This window comes from Leucopleurus acutus, assembly GCF_964270905.1.
Source record: "Leucopleurus acutus genome assembly, chromosome: 2".
In the NCBI taxonomy this organism is placed as follows: Eukaryota; Metazoa; Chordata; class Mammalia; order Artiodactyla; family Delphinidae; genus Leucopleurus; species Leucopleurus acutus.
Genome location: NC_139143.1, coordinates 147,785,400 through 147,811,550, shown reverse-complemented (window position 1 = coordinate 147,811,550; position 26,151 = coordinate 147,785,400). Strand labels below are relative to the sequence as shown.

At 46.2% G+C, this 26,151-nt stretch overlaps 1 protein-coding gene across 1 annotated transcript in view; it reads left to right on the top strand.

Annotated features, from left to right (window-relative positions):
• Positions 1 to 7,626: 7,626 nt before the first annotated feature.
• Positions 7,627 to 26,151, top strand: part of MROH7 (maestro heat like repeat family member 7) — a gene marked incomplete at its 5' end in the record, with an annotated part of 43,535 nt that continues 25,010 nt past the window's right edge. Inside the window, 8 exons of the mRNA XM_082832334.1 lie at positions 7,627 to 8,857; positions 17,898 to 17,971; positions 19,279 to 19,347; positions 20,288 to 20,367; positions 20,685 to 20,814; positions 23,012 to 23,107; positions 23,611 to 23,715; positions 23,927 to 24,062. Of these exons, the coding sequence (XP_082688460.1) occupies positions 7,627 to 8,857; positions 17,898 to 17,971; positions 19,279 to 19,347; positions 20,288 to 20,367; positions 20,685 to 20,814; positions 23,012 to 23,107; positions 23,611 to 23,715; positions 23,927 to 24,062 (1,921 nt within the window). The remainder of the gene's footprint in view (positions 8,858 to 17,897; positions 17,972 to 19,278; positions 19,348 to 20,287; positions 20,368 to 20,684; positions 20,815 to 23,011; positions 23,108 to 23,610; positions 23,716 to 23,926; positions 24,063 to 26,151) is intronic.

The window sequence follows — 26,151 nt, the reverse complement described above, 5'->3', positions numbered from 1 at the left end:
TCAGAGCATCACATGACGTACACAGACTCTCCTAGGGTCTAATGATCTGGGTAAGTGGGAATACAGCTTAGTGGACAGTTCCACTACTGTTTTCAAGTCACTGGTTGTCTTAGTTAGCTTAGTTATTGCTCATCGTTAAGCAGCTTGTCTTTAGGAAGATAATAGCATTGCCTTCATTTCCTTATCACAGAATCCAGGTTTCACATTCTGGGTCTCCTGGCCTGCCCCAGCTGCACACTGTTATCTGTGCTTGCGGAAGCAGTGTGGAGCCCGAGAGAGACAAAGGACACATGCAGCGTCCTAGCTCATGACCTTGGGCTAATCTTTTCCTTCTGTGGGTCTCGGTTTCCTCGTTACAGGTTGTCTGATTACAAGCGCTTTGCACACACAGCACTACCCACGAGATTCCATCTCAGGTCTGCTGTGCCCCAAACCTGCCCTGTTCCTTGGAACCAGTCTGTCACCGAAAATAAATGGAGGCATAAGGTCACAGGGTGAGGGGCTTTTATGGGGAGGCTTGAATGCCAGGCAAGGAAGTCAGTCTTCGTTTGAGCTAGCTCATTTCATTTTTTTAAAAAATTAATTTATTTTATTTATTTTTGGCTGCGTTGGGTATTCTTTGCTGCGCGCGGGCTTTTTCTAGTTGCAGCGAGCGGGGGCTACTCATCGTTGCAGTGCGCGGACTTCTCATTGCAGTGGCTTCTCTTGTTGCAGAGCATGGGCTCTAGGCGTGTGGGCTTCAGTAGTTGTGGCATGTGGGCTCAGTAGTTGTGGCACACGGGCTTTAGTTGCTCCACGGCATGTGAGATCTTCCCAGACCAGGGCTCGAACCCGCGCTCCCTGCATTGGCAGGCGGATTCTTAACCACTGTGCCACCAGGGAAGTCCCTGAGCAAGGTTATTTCCAGGCAGTGGTAGAGGGTCAGACGATAGCTCCTTCTTTTTTTTTTTTTTTTTTTTTTGCGTTACGCGGGCCTCTCACTGTTGTGGCCTCTCCCGTTGCGGAGCACAGGCTCTGGACGCCATGGCTCACTGGCCCAGCCACTCCGCGGCATGTGGGATCTTCCTGGACCGGGGCACGAACCCGCACCCCCTGCATCAGCAGGCGGACTCTCAACCACTGCGCCACCAGGGAAGCCCGATAGCTCCTTCTTTGAAAGGACATCTTCCTGCTTCTTCCCACTGTGTAGGCATGAGAAAGGGCCTCATTAGCTGGGAACTCTGAGTCATGGTGACCTCACAAAGACCACGACACTGCCTGGAGTTGGGGGGAGCCTAGGTAAGCTTCACTGTGGCTCTGGGAAAGTCCCAGGGGTGGAGGCAGCCTCCACAAGGCAGTTACCACCTTGACCCCCCCTCCCTGGGTAAAAGTCTTCCCGCTCTGGCTGTAATTCCACAGTTAGAACGTCATATCTTTGACTAACGGCTGAATTTCTGTTACCATGTGGATGCCCCAGGTGGAGGTAACACATTGAACTTTTACATCAGCACTTAAGGCTCATGGACAAAGAGTTTAGGCTATCAAGTTCTGAGAATGCGGTGGATGGGAGTCCGGGGGAGGAGAGGGAGAGTCAGAAGACTCAGGAGGGACTACCACAGCCTGGGGGGAAGAGGAGGCTGAGAAGCTAAAAGCCAGACTTGATCCTTTTCTCACGGCCCCCACCCAGCCATCACCCAGGGCGGGCGAGGAAGGGACGGTGAGGATGGACATTTATGTGGGGAACTGCTGGGGGCCAGACGCTACGATCATCCCTATATGCATTATCACATTTTATTCCCTTCCTTACCTTGTGGATTGAGTATTAATATAGACGTGCAGTGTGGTGAGGCTAACCTTCCCAGGTTCACACCATTGGTGAGAGACAGAGCAGGTTTCAAATTCAAGTCCAGCTGACTCCAAAGCCCTGGATTTGTGCATTATAACTGGGCATCAGGAGAGGCGCGTTGTTTTCACTGGACTTTTCCTCTAGGGTAGAGGCCTAAGAGTGGCAGAGGGAATGGGGGAAACGGGAAGACTTGGCTTCACTGAGTGATTCGTACCTTGGGAATCTCTGGGATCTTGTAGGGAAAACTGTGAGCTAAGAATACCTGGGTTTGAATCGTTCCTCTGCCACTTTCTGGAGACTTTGCAAAAATCTGTTTATGTCCCTGATCAGTCTGAATTAACATGCCAGTAAATGAGGATAATGATACCTGTCTTGAAGAGTAGTCATTCATCCATTCATCCCCTTATTCCGTTAAAATGTTCTGAACCTTCTCTGTGTGCTAGGCACTATGCCATGTCCTGGGAAAACAGGGGTAATAGACACTCACCAAGCTCATTTTCTAAAGTGGAGACATACAAGTAAACAGAGCAATCCTCTGGTACAGGGTGATCACATGAGGTGGGCACCTTACCCACATTTGAGGGTCCCAGGAAGACTTCCAGGAGGAAAAGACACCTAAGCTGGCATCTGGAAAGTGACTAGATGTTAACCAGGGGAAGTGATGGAGGTTTAGCTGAGTAGTCTTGGGGAAGTTTACAAGAAGAGGAAAGAGTATTTGCAAAGGCCCCATTTGAAGCACTAGGAGAAGTTGAAAGTGGCTCAAGCATAGGGCTGGGGAAGGGGATGGATGTAGCTGGAGAGATGGAGGGGCAAGGTCTGTGGGCTGAGGGTCCTGGCAAAAGAAACAGACATCAGACTGAAGATTAGAGGGTCTCCCCTTGTGGCCTGTCCACCAGCTATGTGATGATCACTTTGGGGAGGGTTGGAGGGGGAGAGCTTGATAAAAGGCCCCCTCAGAGCCTCCTCAGGGCTGCAAAGTGGAATTTCTAAGAGTGAGGCCTGGGAATCTGTCTTTTAGGAAATATAATATAACCCACACCCCACAGTCTAAAAAGCCATAAGAAGTCACAGAGAGGTTCTAAGAGGGCATCAGCACGGTTGAATTTGCATATGCATTTTTCCTTCATCTAAGAGTATCTTTTTTTTTTTTTTTTTTTTGGTGGGGGGCACCACACTGTGTGGCACATGTGGGATCTTAGTTCCCTGACCAGGGATTGAACCCATGCCCCCTGCGGTGGAGGCATGGAGTCCTAAACACTGGACCACCAGGGAAGTCCCATCTAAGAGTTTCTTTATTTCTCCTTCACCCCTGAAGAATAACTTTGCCAGTTATAGAATTTGTGGTTGACAGTTCTTTTTTTTCGGCACTTAAACAATGTGTACCACTTCTTTCTGGCCTCCATGGCTTCAGATGAGAAGATTGCTGTGATTTGAATTGGTGTTCTCCTATAGGTAATTCTCTCTGGTTGCTTTTAAGATTTTTTTTCCATTGCCTTTAGTTTTCAGAAGTTTACTCATGATGTATTTTGGTATGGATTTCTTTTTTTTCTTTTAATTTAATTAATTAATTAATTTTATTTATGGCTGCGTTGGGTCTTCGTTGCTACACACGGTCTTTCTTTAGTTGTGGTGAGTGGGGGCTACGCTTCGTTGCAGTGCATGGGCTTCTCATTGTGGTGGCTTCTTTTGTTGCAGAGCATGGGCTCTAGGTGTGTGGGCTTCAGTAGTTGCGGCACACGGGCTCAGTAGTTGTGGCTCGCGGCCTTAGTTGCTCCGTGGCATGTGGGATCTTCCTGGACCAGGGCTCAAACCCGTGTCCCCTGCATTGGCAGGTGGATTCTTAACTGCTGCACCACCAGTGAAGGCCTGTTTGCCCATTTTTAAATTGGGTTGTTTGTCTTTTTGTTGTTAAGTTGTAAGAGTTCTTTATATGTTCTAGATATTTGACTCTTATCAGATACATGATTTACAAATATTTTCTTACATCCTACAAGTTGTGTTTTCACTTCCTAATAGTATCTTTTGATGCACAAGTTTTTAATTTTGCTGATGTTCAGTTTACCTATTTTTTCTTCTGTTGCTTATGCTATTGGTGTCATATCTAAGAAATCATTGCCAAATTCAAGGTCATGAAGATTTATGCCTATGTTTTTGCCTATGTATTTATGCCTCTTATATTTAGGTCTTTAATCCATTTTGAGTTAACTTTTGTATCTGGTGTGAAAAGGGTCCAATTTATTCTTTTAGATATTGATTTCCAGTTGTCCCACCACCATTTGTTGAAGAGACTATTCTTTCCCCACTGAAAGGAGTTGGCATCCTTGTCAAAAATCAATTGACCATAGATGCATGGATGTATTTCTGGACTCTCAGTTCTATTCCATTGGCCTATATGTCTATCCTTTTGCCAATACCACACTATTGAATGTAATTTTAAAGGAAGATCTTTGTGGCTCAATTTGGAAAATGGTTTATTGGGAGCTGCCCTTACACACAGAGACCCTGTTGAGAGGGCAATTCGAAGACAGAGCCCCAAAGCAATGGGAGCTGTACTTGGGTTTAGCAGTGGTGATGGAGATATGGGGAGATACTTGGGAGATTTTCTGGAGCCAGAATTAGCAGAACTTGGCCAAATTTGGATTCAGCAAGTAAAGAAGAGAGTAGTCAAGGACAATATTTTTTCTGGCTTGGGTAATGGTGCCAGTTTCTTGCAACGTAGGAGAATAAGAGGGTCTGATATGGAGGAAAGCTGGCATGTTCTCTTTCGGATTCTCTAGGTCTGAGGTACCTCAGTGTCAGGTGTGTGTGCACACTTACTCACATGAGTGCCTAACACATTCCAGGCCTATACGACTGATAAACATGTTCTCAAAGAGGAACTGGAAGACCCACTGATAGTTCCTCCTCCGGAGAGCTCCAGAAACCCCTGTTAAGGTCCTGGAAAGGTTCACAGAAGTGGAGGAGAGAGGATGGGAATCGGTCCATGGTTCTGTTGGTCTCTGACTGCACTAGGTGTTTTATGGCCTCCCTCTACTCTCCTTATTTGGGGCCCCAGAGCTTGGGGACAAAGGCCAAGAGGTAGCTGTGCAGTGACCTCCTTTAGCTCTCTTGGGTACCACCCAAGCCCCTCAGTAACCGTCACTCTTCCCAGTGTACAACTTCCCTTTGGTGGAGGGTAAGATGTGGGCTACCCCCCACTGTCAGGCAGCTCTGAAGCCTTGCCTGTCTGCTGCAGGGTGGAGGAGGAAGACTGAGGGAACAGGAGAAAGTGGGAGAGATCGCTCTTTTCTCATGGATGAAGGAGGGTCAGCCAGAGCTGGGACATGTGCCTTCCTGCCCAGTGACCAGTATTGTGCATCTGCTGGATCAGAGGGGTAGAAATTATTCTCTTTCACAGGCTAAACCGGTGAGGCCTTACAAAATCCTGCTGACTGCCTCATAGGCTGTACCTGACTCATATTTTTTTCCAGGTTGAAAATGCCTCCCTTTGTTAACTATAGCGTGTGTGTGTGTGTGTGTGTGTGTGTGTGTGTGTGTGTGTGTGTCACGAGGGGAGAATTCGGGTGGGGTGATCCAGGGTTTTTTGGAGCCTGAGGCTTTTTATAATTTGGAGGCTCCTCTTTAAGTAGAAGAAGACAAAACGTGAACACGAAATTAAGGACAGTCCCTTTGGAAAAGAGCTATATGAGCAAGGAGCCTTGATATTTTCAATTTCATTAGCTTCAGGTTAAAATCACCTCTGGTGCTGATGGTAGGTGAACGAAGGCAGACTGCAAAGCTCTGCATGAACTGCGTGCTTGGGGGTGACGGCAGGTCCCTCTGGGCTCTGAGCACCTTACTGTTCTCTGCCCACAGTGCCTCGCAAAGAGTAGCAGAACAAGTACTAACACTTAGAGAAGACCTTCAGTGGGCCACGTGGGCTGCATGCCAGACACTGAGACTTCAACTACTCTTGGGTGGCAGGCTTTATGTTCCCCATATTAGAGATGGGCAAGGTGAGAGCCAGAGCAGGAGTGTCTCTTCCCCAGATTTACTAACACTACTAAGAGGATGAGCTGAGATTTGAACCCAGGACTACATGACTCCAGATCTATGTTTTTCCAAAGCCAAGCCATAAACATGCACAGCAAAATTTATGGGATGAGTAAATGACTTAGTGAATAAGTTAGTGCATAAATGAATAATAAATGAATACGTGTTGAAATGAACTAGTGACAGAATGGATGAATGAATGAAGAGATAAAAAGATGAAATAACAAGCTCACTTATTGAAAATTCACTGTGTGCCAGGTGCTGTGCTATCTTATGGATCTTCTTGTCTAGTGAGGAAACCAGATATTGTGTGCCAAGAAAGGGGACGTGGATAAAATGCCCTGGGAACTTATAAGTGGACCTCACCTGTCTGGGGGACCTGGAAGGCTCATAACATATAAGCTGAAATCTGAAGGGGTGAAGCTGTGGGTGTTAGTCAGGGAATGCGGCTGGAGAAGGGGGTGCCCAGCCTATGGAGGGCCAGAATTAACCTGGGAGCTTGGCTCTTCAGAGAAACTCAAAGGAGCTGAGGGATGTTGGAATGAAGAGGTGGGGTATAGAGGGAGTATGGAGGGGCAAGAAGGGAGAAAAGGGAGTTGGGGCCAGACACAGAAGGGCCTTTTATGTCCTGCTAAGGATTGGGGATGCTGTCCTGAAGACAATGGGAAGCCATTGAGGGTAGGAAGTCAGGTGGCATAAAGAGGTGGTCTTGGCTGCCCTGAGGGCCAGTGGGGTGGGTCATCTTCCTCCCCTTGACCTCCACTTCCTTAAGTATATAATGCAGTAGTCATACCTAACTTCTGGGACCGTGTGTGTGTGTGCAGGGAGATTTTGTTAGCAGATGTGCATGCCTGGACTTTAGACTTTGCTCAGTAAGTGTTGGAAAAGCCACTCTTGCCTGACTTGCTCTCCTTTTGCATCTCCTCCCAGGGACCAACTCCTGCTTAAGAACACCATGCATGCAGGTGAGCTGTCCCTACAATTCCCGTAGGAAGGGTGGCCCAGGTGTGGGGGCAGGATAGAGTGGGAGGATTGGGGAGTTCACCCAGCAGTCAGATTGCTGGGCTGAGACAGGCTCTGTTTTGGTTGATTGCCCCAGGTGCCTGCTGCACCCAGAGCAAACTGCTAAGGGCCGTGGGCAGCTCTGTCAAGGCTGCTTTGGGAATCTAGAACCACAGTCATTCACAGAATAGTTCTAGGAACTTAGGGGTTGGCTGGAAGTAGGGTAAGTAAGGAGGCTCCCCCTTCCCTTTTTCTGCCTTAAGGGGGATCCTCATTGGTCTAGTATTTGTGGACTTCTTACTGTGGACCTGGCATTGTGTTAGGTGCTGGGGATGCCCCTGGCACTAAGATGTGCATAGTTCTCTCCAGTGGGGAGCTCATCTCTAGCAGGGGCTGGACCACTAAACAAGTCATTGGAATAAAGTGCCATGAATCATTTGCTCAGAAGAGTGGGATCGGCAAGGACAGTAGGAGGAGGTTCCAGGACAAGGCAATTGCATGTAAGGGCCGTGAGCTGCAAGGGAGCAGGGTGTGGTCAAAGAAGGGAACACAGGCGAGAGCTGTGCAGGATGGGACTGGACAGGTGGGCTGGACGTGGTCATGAAGGACCTCGTAAGTCACCCCAGGGACTTCATGCTAAGGACGGTGGGGAGCCATGGAAGGTTTTCAACAGGTGAGGCTCAATTTGCCTTTCTCCCTCTCAGGAGCTCAACAGTAGGCTATTGGACAGAAGGGAGCAGTGGCATTGAGAGACCTCCAGACCAGGCATGGCCATGAATCCAGGGGCTAGTCTGGTCCTCCGTGAAGACACAAAGATGATACCCACTCTCAACTCCACTGAGGCCCCTGTTTTAGGCTCTGACACCATCTCTGGGCCCAACCTAGATACGGAACTTGTTCCTGTCTTGAATCCACCCCTGGGTCCTGGCTTGGTTCTTGTTCCAGACCTTAATCCAACTCTGAGTCCTGTCTCGGAGGAAGTCCCTGGCCTGGCATCTGATAACACCCCCAGACCTGATGACAGCAGGGCTGCAGCTCCAGCCTGCCTCCAGATCACCACTGCCCACTCTGGTGAAGCCTTGGGTTTGGATTCCAATCACATCTCAACAGCTGACTCACAGGGGGCCCTAAGTCCAGCCTCAAACCTCGTTCTGAGCCCTGGCTCTACGGAAGCCCAGGGTCTGAGTTTGGGGAACCGCTCTGGGCCAGATTCTGAGGAGGCCTTCAGCTCCCTCCCAAACAAGAGTTTTGTTTTGGGTCAGAGTAACTCCAGTCCTTCCAGGCCTGAATCAAACCCATTTAAAAGGCCTTATTCAAAAGAAACCCTTGTTCTGGGCCAAAGCATCTCCAGGCCAGGCTCAAAAGCTCTCCTTATTCCAGCCCCAAACTCTTCTCTGGATCCTGATTCCAATAAGCTGCTCAGTGTGGGCTCAGGAAACATCTCCAAGCTGGACCTGAATGCAGCTCCAAGTTCTCCTGGGTCTCTAATGCCAGACATGAACGAGACCACCACTTTGGTTTCACATAACATCTCTGGATCTGTTTCAAAAAGAACCTTTGGTGCAGCCTGGAACACGAGTTCCAAGGGAACCATCAACATGACTTCAAATGACAATCCCAAGTCTGATTTGAACATGACCATCACTCAGGCCTCATGCTTGACCCGGTTTCCTGGTCCCAGCGGGGCTATCAGCCTGCACTCCAGCACCCAGGGACCCAACTCCACCCCTTCTCCACCCTCATGCATGACCCCGATCCTGGGCTCCAATGAGACTCTGAGCCTGGTCTCCAGCCTCACCTTCAGTGACACCTCCACCCTGACACTGAGCAGCCAGCAGGACTGTTCCGAGGACAAGAGCATCCACACAGCGCCCGTAGAGGGGAACCCGGGGAGCTGGAGCAAGATGACTGGTGTCGAGGTGGGCCAGTTCCCACTGGGGTTCCCCACCAGTGACACCATGAACAAGGACTCCACAGCCTTCCAGAGCATCCCTCAGGGTGAGTAAGGCCAGAGCGCCAGCCCCAGAGAGGACACTGACCTGGAAGAACCCTATTCAGACTTGTAGGGCAGGGAGGGGAGAGGAGAGGGGAAAGGAAGGGAAGAGCATGCAACAGATAACATGCAATATATTAACTATACGTGAGAAGGGGACAGCATGCAATGAATAACATGCAGTATATTAATTATACATGAGAGATCTAGTGCTTGCTGTGTGATTTGGGACAAGTTACTTAATCTCTCTGAGTTTCAATTTTCTTAACTGTAATATAATATCTCCATATAATCATACTTTCATTCTGTCCAAATTACAAGTCAACTAACTAACTATACCTTCCTTTCCTTATTTGAGAAATTTCAGGTCTGTCTTCTCAAGTCAAAGTTTGAACGGTGGAGCAGGCAGGCTTGAGTTTTTGAGGTCCCCACCTAAGTGAAGCCTTGGGGTCCAATCTGGAACCTGTGGCTCACTTCTTATGTGCAAGAGTTCTGTAAAGGAATCCCCCACCAGTTTTGGATGTTGTGAAGATCTTCTCCCTATTATTTATATCTCCAAATATTTTTGTTTGTTCATGCACCAATACCATACTGCAATTAAAAAAAATTCACCATGGGTTTCCCTGGTGGCGCAGTGGTTGAGAGTCCGCCTGCTGATGCAGGGGACACGGGTTTGTGCCCTGGTCCGGGAAGATCCCACATGCCGCGGAGTGGCTGGGCCCGTGAGCCATGGCCGCTGAGTCTGTGTGTCTGGAGCCTGTGCTCCGCAATAGGAGAGGCCACAGCAGTGAGAGGCCCGCGTACTGCAAAAAAAAAAATTTACCATGGCTTTGCAAGTATGCATTCATATCTGATAGGGTGAAAACCCCTCTTTAAAGTTCTCAAAACTATTGTGAGGACAACAGCATCCACACCATGCCCTGGAGGCTATTTGAACACCCTCATTCTTCTATATACATTTTAAAATGCATTTGTCTAGGTCCTCAAAAAATCTTTCTGGCATTTTTATTGGAATGTTATTAATCTATCCATCTATTGGAGTTTTACTTTATTTTTTAAGCAAAAATTTTTTTAATTAATTTTTGACTGCGCTGGGTCTCCGTTGCTGCATGTGGGCTTTCTCTAGTTGTGGCGAGTGGGGGCTACTCTTCATTGCAGTCTGTGGGCTTCTCATTGCGGTAGCTTCTCTTGTTGCGGAGCACGGGCTCTAGGTGCACAGGCTCAGTAGTTGTGGCTTGCGGGCTCTAGAGCACAGGCTCAGTAGTTGTGGCGCATGGGCTTAGTTGCTCCGCGGCATGTGGGATCTTCCCAGACCAGGGCTCGAACCCGTGTCCCCTGCATTGGCAGGTGGATTCTTAACCACTGCGCTACCAGGGAAGTCCCAAGTTTTACTTTATATGGGATATATCCTTTACTAGAATTTTAAAAATTCTCCATAAAAGACTAGTGCATTTTTGGATAGGTTAATTCTTAGGTACTTTACAGTTCTTATTGCTACCATGAATCATACCTTACTTTCTAATACAATTCTTATTTTGTACTGATGATGCTGATGATGTAGAGGAGTTTTGTTTACACAAGTTGGTCTTTTTGTTTAAACAGCTTTATTGAGATAAAACTTACATATCATAAAAGTCACTCAAAGTGTACAATTTAATGGTTTTAAAATATACATAGAATTATGCAACCATCACCACCACAATCAATTTTAGAACATTTTCCAAAGTGACTGAACTATTTTACATTCCCGCCAGCAGTATATGACACTTGTTATTGTTTGTCTGTCTTTTTTTTTTTAACAATAAGCTAGGAATCCTTTTGAATTTCTTAAAATTATTTTTATCTTTTGTTTTTATACAATTTTAAATGTTACACTCCATTTACAGTTATTACAAACTATTGGCTATATTCCCCATGTTGCACAATACATCATTGTAGCCTATCTTACACCCAATAGTTTGTACCTCCCACTTGTCTGTCTTTTTGATTATAACCATCTTAGTGAGTATAAAGTATCTCATTGTGGTTTTGATTTGCATTTCCCTGAAGGGTAGTAATATTGAACGACTTTTTATATGCTCTCAGCCACTTCTATATCTTATTTGGATAAATGTCAATTCAAATCCTTTGCCCACTTAAAAAATTGGGCATGTCTTTTTATTATTGAGTTGTAAGTGATCTTTATATATTCTAAATATAAGTTATATCCCTTATCCCCAGATAAGATATATACCTTATCAGATATATAATTTGCCAATATTTTTTAAACTATGGGTTGTCTTTTCACTTTTTTCATGGTGTCCTTTGAAACACAAAAGTTTTAAATTTCAATCATGTCCAGTTTATTTTTTCTTTCATTGTTTGTGCTTTTGGTGTCATATGTAAGAAATTATTACCTAATCCAAGATCATGAAAATTTATGCCTATGTTTTCTTCTAAGAGTTTTATAATTTTAGTTCTGAAATTTAGGTCTTTGATCCATTTTGAGTTAACTTTTGTATATGGTGTGGAATTGGGGTCCAACTTCATTCCTTTGCATGTGGAGTCCAGTTATTATTGTGATACAATTCACATATTATACAATTTACCCATTTAAAGTGAACAATTCAATGGCTTTTGGTATATTATTAATCTTTTAAAAATTGTAGTAAAATATATATAACATACATAAGCCATTTTAAACATTTTTAAAAATAAATTTGTTTATTTTATTTTTGACTGTGCTGGGTGTTTGTTGCCGTGCGTGAGCTTTTCTCTAGTCGTGGCGAGCGGGGGCTACTCTTCGTTTCGGTGTGTGGGCTTCTCATTGCGGTGGCTTCTCTTGTTGTGGAGCACGGGCTCTAGGAGCATGGGCTTCAGTAGTTGTGGCATGCAGGCTCTAGAGCGCAGGCTCAGTAGTTGTGGCGCATGGGCTTTTTTGCTCCGTGGCATGTGGGATCTTCCCGGACCAGGGCTTGAACCTGTGTCCCCTGCATTGGCAGGCAGATTCTTAACCACCGTGCCACCAGGGAAGCCCTTAAACATTCAGTGGCATTAGTCGCACTCACAATATTGTGTAACCATTACAACTATCTATTTCCAAAACTTTTTCATCATCCCAAATAGAAGGTCTCACCATAGGCAATAACTCCCCATTCCTCTCTCCCCAGTCCCTCATAAGCGCTAATGTACTTTCTGTCTCTATGAATTTGCCTACTCTAGGTAACTCATGAAATGGAATCATACATTTGTCCTTTTGTACCTGGTTTATTTCACTTAGCATAATGTTCATCCATGTTGTAACATGCATCAGTACTTCATTCCTTTTTATGGTTGGATAATATTCCAATGTATGTACCACATTTTATTTGTCCATGGACAAATATTTGGGTTGTTTCCACTTTTTGGCTCTTATGAATAATGCCGCTATACACGTCAGCACACAAGTATCTGTTTGAACGCTTGCTTTCAATTCCTTTAGGTATATACCTAAGAGTGGAATTGCTGGATCATATGGTAATTCTATGTTTGGCTTTTTGAGGAACAGCCAAATTATTTCCCATATCAGCTGTACAATTTTGCATTCCCTCCAGAAATGTACAAGGGTTCTAAAGTACAAGGGTTCCAATTTCTGCACTACTAATCTCTCCTTGCCAACACTTGTTATTTTCCATTTTTTAGAAAACATTTTTATAATAGCCATCCTAAAGAGTGTGAAGTAGTATTTTATTGTGATTTTAATTTGCATTTCCCTAATGACTGACGATGTTGAGCATTTTAACATGCTTATTTGCCATTTGTATATCTTTTTATGGAGAAATAATTATTCAATCCTTTACCTATTTTCAAATTTGGTTGTTTTTTGTTGTTGAGTTTTAGCTCTTTACACATTCTGGATATTAATTCCTTATCAGATGTACAATTTGTAAATATTGGCACCCATTCTGTGAGTTGTCTTTTCATTCTTTTGACATTGTCCTTTGATGCATAAAAGTGTTTAATTTTGATGAGAACCAATTTGTCTACTTGTCTATTATCTGTTATTTTCTTGTTATGTTCAAGAAATTGTTGCCATATCCAATGTCATGAAGATTTCCCCCTATGTTCTCTTCTAAGAGTTTCATAGTTTTAGCTTTTAAGTTTAGTCTTTAAGTTAATTTTTGTATGTAGTATGAGGTAGGGGTCCAACTTCATTCTTTTGCATGTGGGTATCCAGTTTTTCTAGCATCATGTGTTGAAAAGAGCATCCTTTTTCCACTGAATGGTCTTGAGACCTTTGTCAAAAATCAATTGACCATATATATGAGGGTTTATATATATTTTATTCCATTGGTCTTTATGTCTGTCCTATGCCAGTACCACACTGTTTTGATTTCTATAGATTTGTAGTAAGTTTGGAATCAGAAAATATGAGTCTACCAACTTTGTTCTTTTTCAAGATTGTTTTGGCTATTTAGGGTCAATTTTTGTTTTTTAATAGGAGCATTTTGTCCTTTTGGATTTTTAAAAACAATGTATTTTCAAACTGTATTTGTCTTTTAAAAACTTTTTCAAGGTATATAACATATATCAGTAAAATATGTAAAGTGCACTACTAACCTTAAGTGTACAGCTTGATGAATATTTACATACCTATACACACTGGTAACTACCACCCAGATCAAGACACAGATCTTTTCCAGCATCTCAGAACCTTCCCTTGTGATCCTTTCCAATCAATACCCCTTCTTCTGGGGCAGAGTTTCTCAGTCTTGGCACTATTGACATTTTGTGTTAGATAGATCTTTGTTGTGTGAGTGTGGGTGCGTGGGGAGCTGTTCTATGCATTGTAAGAGGCATCCCTGGTCTCTGCCCAGTAGATGCTAGTAGTAACATCCCCCCTCACAAGTTGCCCTCAGCTAACAACAGCCATAGAGAGAACAATTCTGATTTGTATCACCATAGACTAGTTTTGCCTGTTTTTGAACTTCTTATCAATAGGATACTACAGTATATACTGTTTTGACTCTGGCTTCTTTAGCCCACCATGATGTCATTTAGATTCATCCACATCGTTGCATGTATCATAGTCAATTCTTTTTATTGTTTTGCAGTATTCCATCTTATGAACATACCACAATTTGTTTATCCATTCTTTGCTGATGGACATTAGGATTTTTTCTACATTTTGGATATTATAAATAAAGTTACTTTGAACATTTTCGTACATGTCTTTTGGTACACAGATACATTTATTTATCTAGAAGAGGAATTTCTGGGTCATAGCATAAGCATATGTTTAGCTTTAGTAGATATTGCCAATTTTTCAAAAGTGGTTGAATTAATTTACCGTCTCACCTGTAAGAGTTCCAACTACTCCATAGCCTCACAAACATTTGGTATTGTTAGTTTTCAAAATTTTAGCCATTCTGTTTGGTGTCTAATGATATTTTGGTGTGATTTTAATTTGCATTTTTTGATGACTACTGATGTTAAGCATCTTTTAATATGATTATTGTCAATTTGTATATCCTTTTTTAGAATATATTTATTTATTTTTGGCTGTGTTGCGTCTTAGTTGCTGCGCACAGGCTGTTTGTTGCAGCGTGCAGGCTTCTCTCTAGCTGTAGCACATGGGCTCCTGAGTGTGCAGGCTCTCTAGTTGTGGCATATGGGCTCTCTAGTTGTGGTGCACAGGCTCTCTAGCTATGGCCTGCAGCCTCAGTAGTTATGGTGTTCAGGCTTAGTTGCCCTGCAGCATGTGGGATCTTTGTTCCCTGACCAGGGATCGAACTTGCGTCTGCTGCATTGGAAGGCAGATTCTTAACCCCTGGACCACCAGGGAAGTCTCTGTATATCCTTTTTTATGAAGTGCCTGTTCAAGTCTTTTGCTCATTTAAAAAATTTGGGTTGTCTCTTTCTTGTAGATTTGTGGAAGTTCTTTATATTGATATAATCCAGGTATGTGTACCCAAAGGTTGTAAAAATAGTCTCATATTTTCCCCCAGAAGTCTTATTGTTTTTTTGTTCACATTAAATTTATAATGCATCATGTATTAATTTTGGAAAACAGTGTGAGAGAGGGACTTAAGGCTCATTTTCCCCCCATGTGGATATCTAATTGCTCCAGACCATTTATTGAAAAGACCTACTTTCTCCACTGAATTGCAGTGTCACCTTTGAGGTAAGTCAAGTGACTGTATATGCGTAGGTTTATTTCTGGACTCTTTCTGTTCCTTTGTTTGACTATCCTTAACCACTGCCGTAGTTACTGTGTTTTAGAGTAAGTCTTGATATTTATTACTGTAAGTCCTCCAACTTTGTCCTTTCTCAAGATTGTCTATTCTAGGTGATTTACTTTTCCATACAGATTCTAGAAACAGCTTGTCTATTTCCATAAAATATAATAAAAATCTGTTAGATTTTCCTTGGAATTTCATTGAATTTATAAATCAATTTATGTAGCATTGTCTTCTTTATAAACTGTGTTTTCCAACCCATAGTCCATTTATATTTAATGTAATTATGCATAGTTAAAAAATTTTTTTTTAATTTTAAATTGAAGTGTAGTTGATTTACAATTATGGGTAGCTTGATATCTATCATCTTATGTTTGTATTCTTTGTTCTGCTTGCTCTATATTTCTTTTTTACTCCTTTTTTGGTTTTGGGGTTGTTTCTTCCTCCCTCTTTTCTCTGTTACTTGTGGGGAAGTTACTGTTTTAAGTCTTTTAGTGATTCTTTAGAAGTTACAATGTGCGTATTTAATTTATCACAAAGTCCAACTAATCAATGCATTTATCTTCCTCCCAGACAGTTTAAGACTTAGAAGCATGTTAACCCCACTTAATCTCCCCCTCACCACCAATTTATATGCTCTCCTGGTAATGTATATTAATTCTGTCTTTTTCTTAACCCTATAAACATTATTATTATTTTATGTAGTTAATGTTCTTATATTTACCAAAATATTAACCTCTTTTTCTTATTTGCTTGTTGCATCTCAGACCTTCCATCTGGGATTAATTCCCTTTAGAATTTGCTTTAGTGAATTCTGCTGATGGCCGACTCTTTCCATTTTTGTCTGAAAATGCCTCTATTTATCCCTCATTCTTTAAAAAAAATTAAAACAATAAAAACTTGCAGAAAAGTTGAAAGTACAGTATAAAATTTTTTTCTGAATAATTTGATAATAAGTTGCCAAATGATATCCTACCCATCTTGAATTTTAATATGTGTTTCTTACAATAAAAATAAAAGTTAACCATCAGAATCAGGAAATTAATACTGATACACTGCTACCATCTAATCATCACGCCCCATTCAAATGTCACCAATTGTCCCAGTAATGTTCTTTATTAAAAAAAGATACAGGTCAGAATCATTCATTGTTCTTTTCTGTCTCATCTGTTTTGTTTCCCCCAGCCCTCAGACTTTCCTTGGCTGTCGTGTGCCTGATACACTGGAAGATTACAGGCCAGCTATTTTATAAGATGTGCCTCATTTTGGGTTTATCTGATGTGTCCTCATGATCAGATTCATGTCATACATCTTTGGCAGGAATAGCACAGACGTGATGCTTGGTTTTCCTCATTGCATCCTATCTGGTGGTGTATGATTCTGATTTGCTCCATTACTGGCAATGTTCACTTTGATCACTTGAGTACAATGGTTCCTGCCAAGGTTTTCCACTGTAAAGTCATTATTTACCCCTTTTTAGTAAATATTATGTATAAATATTATGTAAAAATATTAAGGAGGTACTTTGAAACTATGTAAATATACCATTCCTCATCAAACTTTCAATTTCGTTATTTACTTATTTATATTAATATGGACTTATGTTTTCCTAGTTTACTCGATGGACCATAATCTGTTGCTACCATCATTTATTGTGATACTCAAACTTTCCCGAGTTTAACCAAGGAATCCCTTTTGAGCAAGCTTTGTGTCTCTTTGACGTGTTTCCATACTTCCTTGGGCTCTCTTCCTTGTTTCCTGGTACAAGATGTCTCAGGCTCATCCTGCACTTCCTCTGCCCAAGTCCTAGAATCAGCCATTTCTCCAAGGAGACTTGTTCCTTTAGTGCTTAGAAGCCAAGATTTGGTGCTAGCTCTATTCACTACTAGTGAGGTGTCTCTGCTTCTCACTATTGACTCCATCCTCTGGTAGCCTCTGGTGGCCAAGTTACCCCTGAAGTTCCAGGGTCTCTCTCCTTGGGCTTCCCCTCAGCCCCGCTTAAGTCAAGGGCTCTATTGGCCCTGCTCAGCCAATAGAGCCCATAGCTGGACCAATCACTGTGTCTGGGGGCACAGGACTCTCTTACTGGCCAAGCGTGGGTTCCAGGCCCACCTTTATTCATTTGTTTGTTTATTGACAATATTATATTAGTTTCAGGTGTAAAGCCCACCCTTATCTGAAGAGGGATGATGGGTGTGATTTGCAGCTTCACCTAGCTATATGGAATGAGTAGCCTACATGGAAGACAGAGGCTTTTTCACCAGAAGAAAGATGAGGAACTTTGGGGCTGACAAAATAACATGTATCTGCTATAACAAATAAGAGTTTAACTATAGATTGTGATAACAACTAAAAGAAGAGAATAGGATGGTGCACAAGAGGATCACAGTGGGCCTTTCATTAGCCTGAAGGTCAGGGGAGGCCTCTTTGAGGAGTGGCAGGCAAGCAAAGACCTGAAGGGTGGGGCTCTACCTGGGCAAGGGGGTGTGGCAGCGGAGCGGCCCAGGTAGAAGAAACTACCTGTGCAAAGGCCCTGAGGGGGAAGCTTGCTGGGCCTGGAAGGAGGCCAGTGTGATGGGCGCATGGTGAGTGAGGGGAGAGCAGGGGGAGGTGAGGCTGGGGAGGTGGGCAGGGGAGACTGACCTGGCAGGGCCTTGAAGGCACTAACGAGGATGCTTGCTTTATGCTGGGTGAAATGGGGCCCCTGAAGGCTTTTAGGGATGGGAGCTCAGTCTGGCTGCTGGTGGAGTAAGGATTGGAGGGGCCCAGTGGGGGAGGTGGGAAGGGACTCTGCTACACCATATCTTTACCCTCCCTCTCCTCTCCTCAATGGAACTATGACCCGCAGGAGCCTTCGATGAAGTAGCCTCATGTCTGGTGAAGGTGCCAGGGCAGAGAGAGGATGGCAACAAAGTAGCTCTGGTATGCTTCCTGCTAACACCCACCTGACTTTTCTGGGATGCCCTCTCCCCCCGCGCCCACCCCACCCCCAGCATTCTTTGTTTCTCTGCCTGGCTCTTCTCTCCTCCTTGGTACTCATCATCATCTGAAGCACAACAGGCTTTATAAGTTTATCTTGTTTCTTGTTATTCTCTCGCACTGGGATGCATCCTCCATAAATCAGGGATTTTTGTTTGTCTTATTCCCAGCTGCATTCCTAGCATCTAGAGCAGTGCCTGGCATATCCTAGGTGCTCGATAACAGTTTTTTAAACCATGGAATGAATTGTGAGAGGGTTTCTAAAAGCGGAAGAAAAGGGAATTCCCTGGTGGTCCAGTGGTTAGGACTAGGGTTCGATCCCTGGTCGGAGGAGTAAGATCCTGCAAGCTGTGTGGCATGGCCAAATTAAAAAAAAGGGGGTGGGGAGGGGAGAAAAGCTAGATATGACCTTTTTCAGGACACAAGCCCAACCCAGGTCTTAGCCATGCAGCAGGCCTCTGGAGGCCAGAGAAAGCCAGCATCTACAGGCCTTGGTGAGGGCCAGTGGGGGAAGACTGGGCAGGCTGGTGGACGTGAGTGTGACACACGGAGTGTGGGTGAGCCTGGTTGGTGGACAGAGTCTGGAGGCAGGGGGTCTACCCAGGCCAGGCCGTGCAACCTGTTCTCTTGATGGGAGGGGTGGGAAAGAGGCTGTGACATCTTTGACCCACCACACTGTCCATTAGATTTTCTTGTTTTGCTTTCTTTACTATATATTTTATCTGTTTCATGTTTCTTTCTTCTTCTGCCTTAATAATGATAATGAGAACTAATAGGTTAATTAGACGTTGGTTAATGTTTTCCCTCTCTCAGGTTGCAGAATGCCTTAATCCGACTAGTGTGTGCCCTTAGGAAGGGTAGATATTAGAAGGCTCTTTTCAATTACGATGGCATTTCAGCTTGAGGTGCTGGGACCCTTTCTGTCCCATTGGCTCCTGCCTCTTCTCCCTTGCTTGGAGAGGAGAGAATGCTTTGCAGTCCCTGATATCTGGTCCTCCCCCAAATGCTAGCCTACAGGGATTATCCCCAACCTCCCCGCTGCCACCACAATCTTCTCAAGTCTTCAGCCCCCTCAAGTTCCCCTGTGGTTTCTCACTTGTGTTGAGCTGACACTGGGGGCTGGCAGCTGGGGAGGAGCAGGCCGGCTTGCCTGCAGGTGGCAGGTGCCTAAGGGGGGTGAAGGGACAGCCCCTGAGGGCTGGGTTCAGTGTGGCTCTCACCCTGCGGCTTTGCCCTCTGCTGCCCCCGAGGTCGAGAATGCCCTCAGCCTCCAGAAGAGCCAGGATGTGCTGGACGTGGAAGAAGAGAAGAAGATGGCGGTGCGTGAGCAACTTGCGGTCTGTGACATCCGGGGGGGGAAGGGGGCGGACGTCCCGAGTCCACCCACTGATGAGGCTGGCGTGGGGTGCAATGGGCAGAGGACAGTCGAGGCACAGACACTGGGGCTTGAGTCTCGGCTCCACCTCTAATTGCCCCCCACCTACCCTGGGGGAGCTCAGCCAAGTCACTTCCCCTCTCGGAGCCTCGCTCTTAATACCTCACAAATGACTGTGATAAAACCTGTGTCCCTGGCTTGTTGGGAGGACAGAACCCAAAGGTTAGTTCACTGTAAAGCCTTAGGCACCTGGGAGTAGTCGTTAGTATTTTATACATTATTTCCCCCAAAATTCCTTCTGATGGGGAACCTCTGAAGGAACGTTCCTTTTCTCTTTGCTAAATACAGTCACTTCTCAGTTAACCACCAGAATGTTTGTGCTGGGATAACCACTGAAGTTTCCAGAATTATATTTAGCTACAAAGAGGGAAAAAATCCTTGCCTTTGATACTTCCATTTAATTAATGTTAATTGAGCACCTATAGGTTGTTGGTGCTAGATCAAAAGTGAGGAATTAGAAGGACATTTTAAAGGAATTCAACCGGACCGCTTTCGAGGGCCATGCGTGGTGTTTTCTGCACTGGGTCGGTCCGCGGTTTAGGTATACTTCCCCACCGTGGGGCTGCTGAAACAGTTCTTCCGGAGCCCTACATGGGGGGCGCGCAGCAGGCTAGGGCTTGTCATGCTTTTGGTGGCCTTGACCTGAGGGCTCTGGACAGGGCTTGAGCAGTCAGCTGGCTCCCCCCACTGGAGGCCAGGCGGGCTGTGGAGGCTGCCCACACCGAGGGACTGCCACGGCCTGCTCCGCGAGGAGGAGTGGCCTCGGCCCTGGTGGTCTGCGGTGGCCTGTGCCCTCATTGACACCTCCATGGTCCCCTGTCCAGAAGCAGATCCGGGAGGAGCCGCTGGATTCTCTCTTGAGCTCCGTCCGCCAGCAAGTCATGGAGACCCTGACCCAGCTGAGGTGACCACAGCCCCTTCCCCGAACCCCCTCCCCATTCCCTCTACCCACGGACTTCGCCTGTATCTTCTGGGGCCACTCTGCTGTGCGAGACCCCAGCCCAGTCCTGGGCCTTTTCCTTTCCCTTTGCCCAGCGCCTGCTGAGGCTGTCTGCCCTGCACCCCACTTCCCTCCTCCTACCCTCCTCATCTCGCGCTTTTGTAGATCTGAATCTCAGCTCTCATGCCAGCCCTGCATCCTTCGCTTCCTGCCTCCAGCCCCAGGCTCTCCACCCCACACCCCGCCTCGCTCCATGCCCTTGCTTTCTGTCTCTTCCTCAGTCATTCCCAGCTTGTCCTGGGCGTGCAGCAACGGTCGGAGCTGGTGAACACGTGCATGAAGAGTGTGTTCTCCCTGCCCTCCATGCAGGCCGTGCAGGAGAGAGACAAGGACAGGGCTGAGGCCATACAGGTGAGGCAGGGCCCTCCCCAGTGGGGCCTCGGGGCTGCCTGGCATCCTCAGAGCGAGGCACGTTCCTGGACTCCCAGCAGGGAAAGGAAGGTGTTCTGGGAGGTAGATTTTTTTTTAAATTTATTTTACTTATTTATTTTTGGTTGCGCCGGGTCTTCGTTGCTGCACACAGGCTTTCTCTAGAGGCAGCGAGCAGGGGCTACTCTTCGTTGCAGTGCGCGGGCTTCTCATTGCGGTGGCTTCTTTTGTTGTGGAGCACGGGCTCTAGGTGTGCAGGCTTCAGTAGTTGTGGCTCACGGGATCTAGAGCGCAGGCTCAGTAGTTGTGGTGCACCGACTGAGCTGCCCCGCGGCATGTGGGATCTTCCCGGACCAGTGCTCGAACCTGTGTCCCCTGCATTGGCAGGCGGATTCTTAACCATTGTGCCACCAGGGAAGTCCCCTGGGAGGTAGATTTGATGTTCACACTGCTCCTCAAGTAGCTTGGGCAGTTCACCTCCCCTCTCCTGGCCTGAGCAGGCACTCGATAAACATTTGGTGAATGTATGAATCTGCAGAATAAAGAATCCCTCATTCGAAGCACTGTCCACTTTGGGCTCTGCCCCATGAGAAGGATGTGGGCAGATGTTGGCATGGCCTCAGGAGATGGCCAGAAGTGAGAGGAAAAGACCTGAGGACTGGGTGAGTTGGGGCTGAGGCCTGGAAGTGGAACCTCAAGGGGCTCCCATGAGCATCTTCAAACCCCTGCAGGATAGTCCCAGGAGGAGTGATCAGAGGCGACCCTTCATGTAGGATGGGGTCAGTGGGGGAGGTTAGGGAGAGGGATTTCAGCTCTGGGTGAGGCACATGTATGCATCCTTTCATTCAGCAAATATTAACTGATGCCTAATCCAGAAGTACAAGGGAAGGATACGGTAGGGCTGAGGGCAGATTATCAAAGTATCATACAAATAAATGCAAAATTACAACAGTGGTACGTGTTGCAAGTGAGAAGTACTTGATGCTATGAAGACCATGAAGAGCCTGGAATTGGCGGAGCCTGAGTGTGTTGGGGGTCAGGGCTCATGGTGCTGGAGGTGAGAGGTTACAGAAGAGCTAACTAGTTGAAGGGGATGGCAGAAGGAAGAGTGTGCCAGGCAGAGGGAGCAGCCTGTGCAACAGCCTGAGGACAGAGAGAACATGGTGACCAAGGACGATAAGGAGGCAGTGTGGCTGGAGCCCAGAGGGTGAGGTGAGAGAGCCCTGGGGGCCAGACCAGCCCCAGCGTGAAGGTTCTGAGTCCCGGAGGTGGTGCACTTGAGAGAAGACCCAAAGGAGAGGGGGGGGACCCCATGCCGGGTGCGAAAAGAGCAGTGCTGCACAGTGATGGGCCACAGATGGGAGGGAAGGAGGAGGTGTTTGGTGAATGAGGCCTGCTTGGTGGTGATGGTGTAAGCCTGGTGTGCACAGACTCAGGAAGCCTGGACAGAGACAACCTGGAAGGTAGATGTGGAGAGCGGTGGGAAGAGGGGAGGCAGGGGAGGGCGGGTCTCAGAACACTGCTCAGCCTTGTGTGTGTGTAATGCTTGCACCCTCCTAAGATAATTTCAGGACTGTGGTGTGGCTGAGGAAGGAAGAAACAACCGGGCAGAAGAGAGATGGCTCCTGGAAGGGGCAACTTAGAAAATCTATTTGGATCTAGGAGTAGTAATATAAAAAAGAATCAGAACACTTCCCCAGAGACCGTAATAGAAGTCACGCTGGTCGTCCGCTGATCTAGCTCTCACGGTTCCAGAGCTTTTTCCCACCCATCTTCTCAGGCTCCTCACAAACCGAAACTTCCTTGTTCTGTGACCTTGGACAAGTGTCTCCTTATTGGTAGAATGAGAAAAACACTTTGAGGTTAAGATGATATGGTTGTGCAAATCACGAGGCACGCACCTGGCCCGTGGTAGATTTTCAGTAAATGCGGGGCCTCTGATGCCTCCCCTTGTAAGCTAAGAAGGGCAGAGATAATAATTACCAATTTGTCGGTAAGGAAACTGTAACCCGTGGAGGGAAAGTAATCTGTCCAATGTCACACACCAAGGTTAGTCTCAGAGGCGGAAGCTCTCCTGAGTCCGGGTACCCTTTCTTCCCCTGACCCACACCAGGGGTCGCCTGGGGCTGGGGTCTGCTCCAGAGGTTCCCTAGTGGCTTGGTCCTCCTCCTGTCCACAGACACTTTACCGTCAGACCTTGGATGCCCTGCAGACACTTCTCAATGCCCTCTTTGTTGAGGACCCCACTCCTGCTGGGCTGAAGAGCATCTTGGAGGTACAGAGGCCGGGAGAAGAGCAAAGGCGGAGGAGAATGGAGAATTGACTCGGGAGATCTGGGGGTGGGGGACCCAGAAAGAGTGATTTGACTTCAGGACGTCATCTTGTGCCAGGTCTCTGCTTCCCTGCCCCTCTCACAGGCTACGTCCCAAACTCCTGCCCCTTCACTCTCTCCCTATCCCCCACACTCCTGCTACAGCTGTCCCCATATCCTTGCTTTCCAAATTCTTGTTCCTGTCTCTCTCTCCTATGCTCAAGACTCTCCACCTTTCACCTCTCTCCTCACTGACCTTTGTCCTCCCTCTGGTCTCCCAGTCCTGTCCTCAGCTTCTGGACCCCATGTCTCCCCATGCTCTAAGAAAAGGAGGAGGGCTACAGCGGGTTGTCTTGATGCTGTCTCCCTAGAAGCTTCCTGATGATGGGTGAAGGCTGGCCTGCCCGTCCAGGCAGTAGACGCTGGCATCCAGCTTGTAGCTCTGAGCCTTGCCCTTTTCCCCACAGCCTCTGGGGCCCTGGATGAACTCTGGGAAGGCCCATGAGAGAGCACGGGCTGTGAAAAGCAATGTCTCTGTGTTGAACCACATGCTTCGGACGCTGCCTTTCTTTGTGAGTGGCCCTGGGAGGGAGGAGGGGCACTCCTAGGGAGAATCTTCCCAGCTCTGAGGGAGCCTGTGCATCCAGCCAGAGATTCCCAGGTGGTCCCCCCATCCTCAGAGGGCTCAGCTCTCAGGGCCAGACCATCTAGCTCAGTTCACCATTTATGGTACAGCCTTATTAAACCTATAAGTCTCAATCCCTAAGATTATGACACAAACAGATGTCCTCGGGGTTCCCGGCACTGGGGCTTCTGCTGGGGAGGCTCGTCATTCGCGTCGGGGATCCCGATGAGGAGATTGGCCGGGAGGCTCTGGACGGCATCACCATCCTCTACACCATCTTGGAGCTTCAAAAACGTAAGCCCTCTGGAGTACCTCTAATACGAGGCTTTTGAGCAGGTACTCAGCCTAGGAATTGAATGGGGCCATGGCAACAAGGCACTGGGGGGATGTGGAAGAGACCAGCACAGAGTCCAATGGGGTCTGGAAATCAGTGTGAAGCCTTAGTCCCCACAGAATTAGGAGACAGAGGTGACAAACAAACCCGTTTTGACTTAAGCAATGCTTCTATGTAAGCTTCTCCTCATTCTTCCAAGTTTAATGTGTGACTCTCGTTTTCACATTCCCATGCCACCATGTACACCCAGGCATAATAGCCCCAGTGTCCTGGGTTTTGGTCTGTCTTCCCCCACTAGACCATAAGTTCATTTGAGTCTGTGTCTTGTTCACCACTGTATTCCCAAGATCTAGCCCTGGGCCTGGAACATGGTGGGTGCTCAGTGAATATTTATTGGATGAATGAACAAAGAGCAGGTCCTATCTTGGAATCTGGAGTGGCTAAAACCTGTACGTGGGAGTACATCTCTGGATTCAGCTGCAGGGAGCTCGTGATATGGTATGGGCTGCCACAGAAACCCAGCTGGGACTGCACCTAGAGGTGTGCAGTATCAACTGTTACTTGCCTCCTTCCTTTCTCCAGAGTCCCAACTCTGCTCCAGACCAAGGAACCTTGGCACATTGTTCAAACTTCCCTGGCTCTGGAGGCAGAGTGATCTGGGTACAAGACCTAGCTCTGGCCCTTCCTAGCTGTGTGACCTTAGGCAAGTATTTTTCTTGTCAAGGCCTAGATTTCCTCATTTGTAAAAAAGGACACAATAGGATAGAACTCACAAGCTTTTTGGAAGATTAAATGAAATCATAGATGTAAAAAGACCAGCTCATTCCACACATTATAGGTACTTGCCAAATAGAGTTTCCTTCTTCCCCATCCCTACAAGGATCATCTTATTAGTTTCAACCTTTGGGGATATGGCTGGTGTCCCTGCTCTTCTTGTTCTTTAGCATTTGGGGCAAAGATTTAGCCCCTAGGAGATTTCCCCTGCTGCCCAGGAACCACTCAGACCTCCTGAGTGATAGATGAAGGTGATATAAGCCATGTTAATGATCAGTCTTAGGGACAGGAATAGTATACACCAAATTAGTATTGCCAGATTTAGCAAATAAAAATATAGGATACCCAGTTACATCTGAATTTCAGATAAAAGGTAAATACCTTTTGGTATATTTGAGACATACTTTCACTAAAAATTGTTTATCTGAAATTCACATTTACTGGGTATTTTGTATTTTATCTGGTGACCCTAAGGCAAACCCACCCTGTTAGATTCTCAAGGAGTGAAATGGTTTATCCAGGGCCCCTGACTGTAGGAAGCAGCAAAGCTAGGATTTGAATCTGGGTCTGCCTGATTCCAGGTCTCAATCTCCTTCCTTTTACAAACAACCTGCCTACTTAGTCCATATGTTATTCTGCCTCAATGGCCCTCTCTTATGCCTGTGTCTCGCACACCCTGGGGGATCCAGGTAGGACCCACTCCAGGCCACAGTTAGGCTCAGGAAATGTTCCTGAAATGTGTTTCCTTCAGCAGAAAATAAGGAGCCCACACATGCAGGTATTATTCTAGGCACTCGGGACACAGAAGAAAAAAGATTAATTCAATAATCCTCCTGTTGAGCTTATCTTCTTGTTGTCAGGAGACAATGAACAAAAAAACAAGTAACACCTATTGTAAGTCAAGTGATGATTAGTATTACAGAAAAAAGAAGAAAACAGAAAAGGGGGATTGGGAACACCAGGGGTAAGGGAATTGCAATTTAATAGAGGTGTTGTCACACACACACCAGAATGGCAAAAACGGAACAGACAAATTCACTGGTGAGATGTGAAGCCACTGGAACTCTCACACACTGCTGGTGGGGGCATAATTGGTCCCCACTGTGGAAAACTGTTTGGCAATATCCCCTGGAGCTGAACCCATACCCACCTTAGGACACAATTCCAATCCCAGCTATGTGCCTACAAATGTGTACCTATAGTCATCAAAAGGCATGTACTAGACGTGTTAGAACATTCAGGTGAGCCCTATGCATAATAGCTGGAAACAACCCA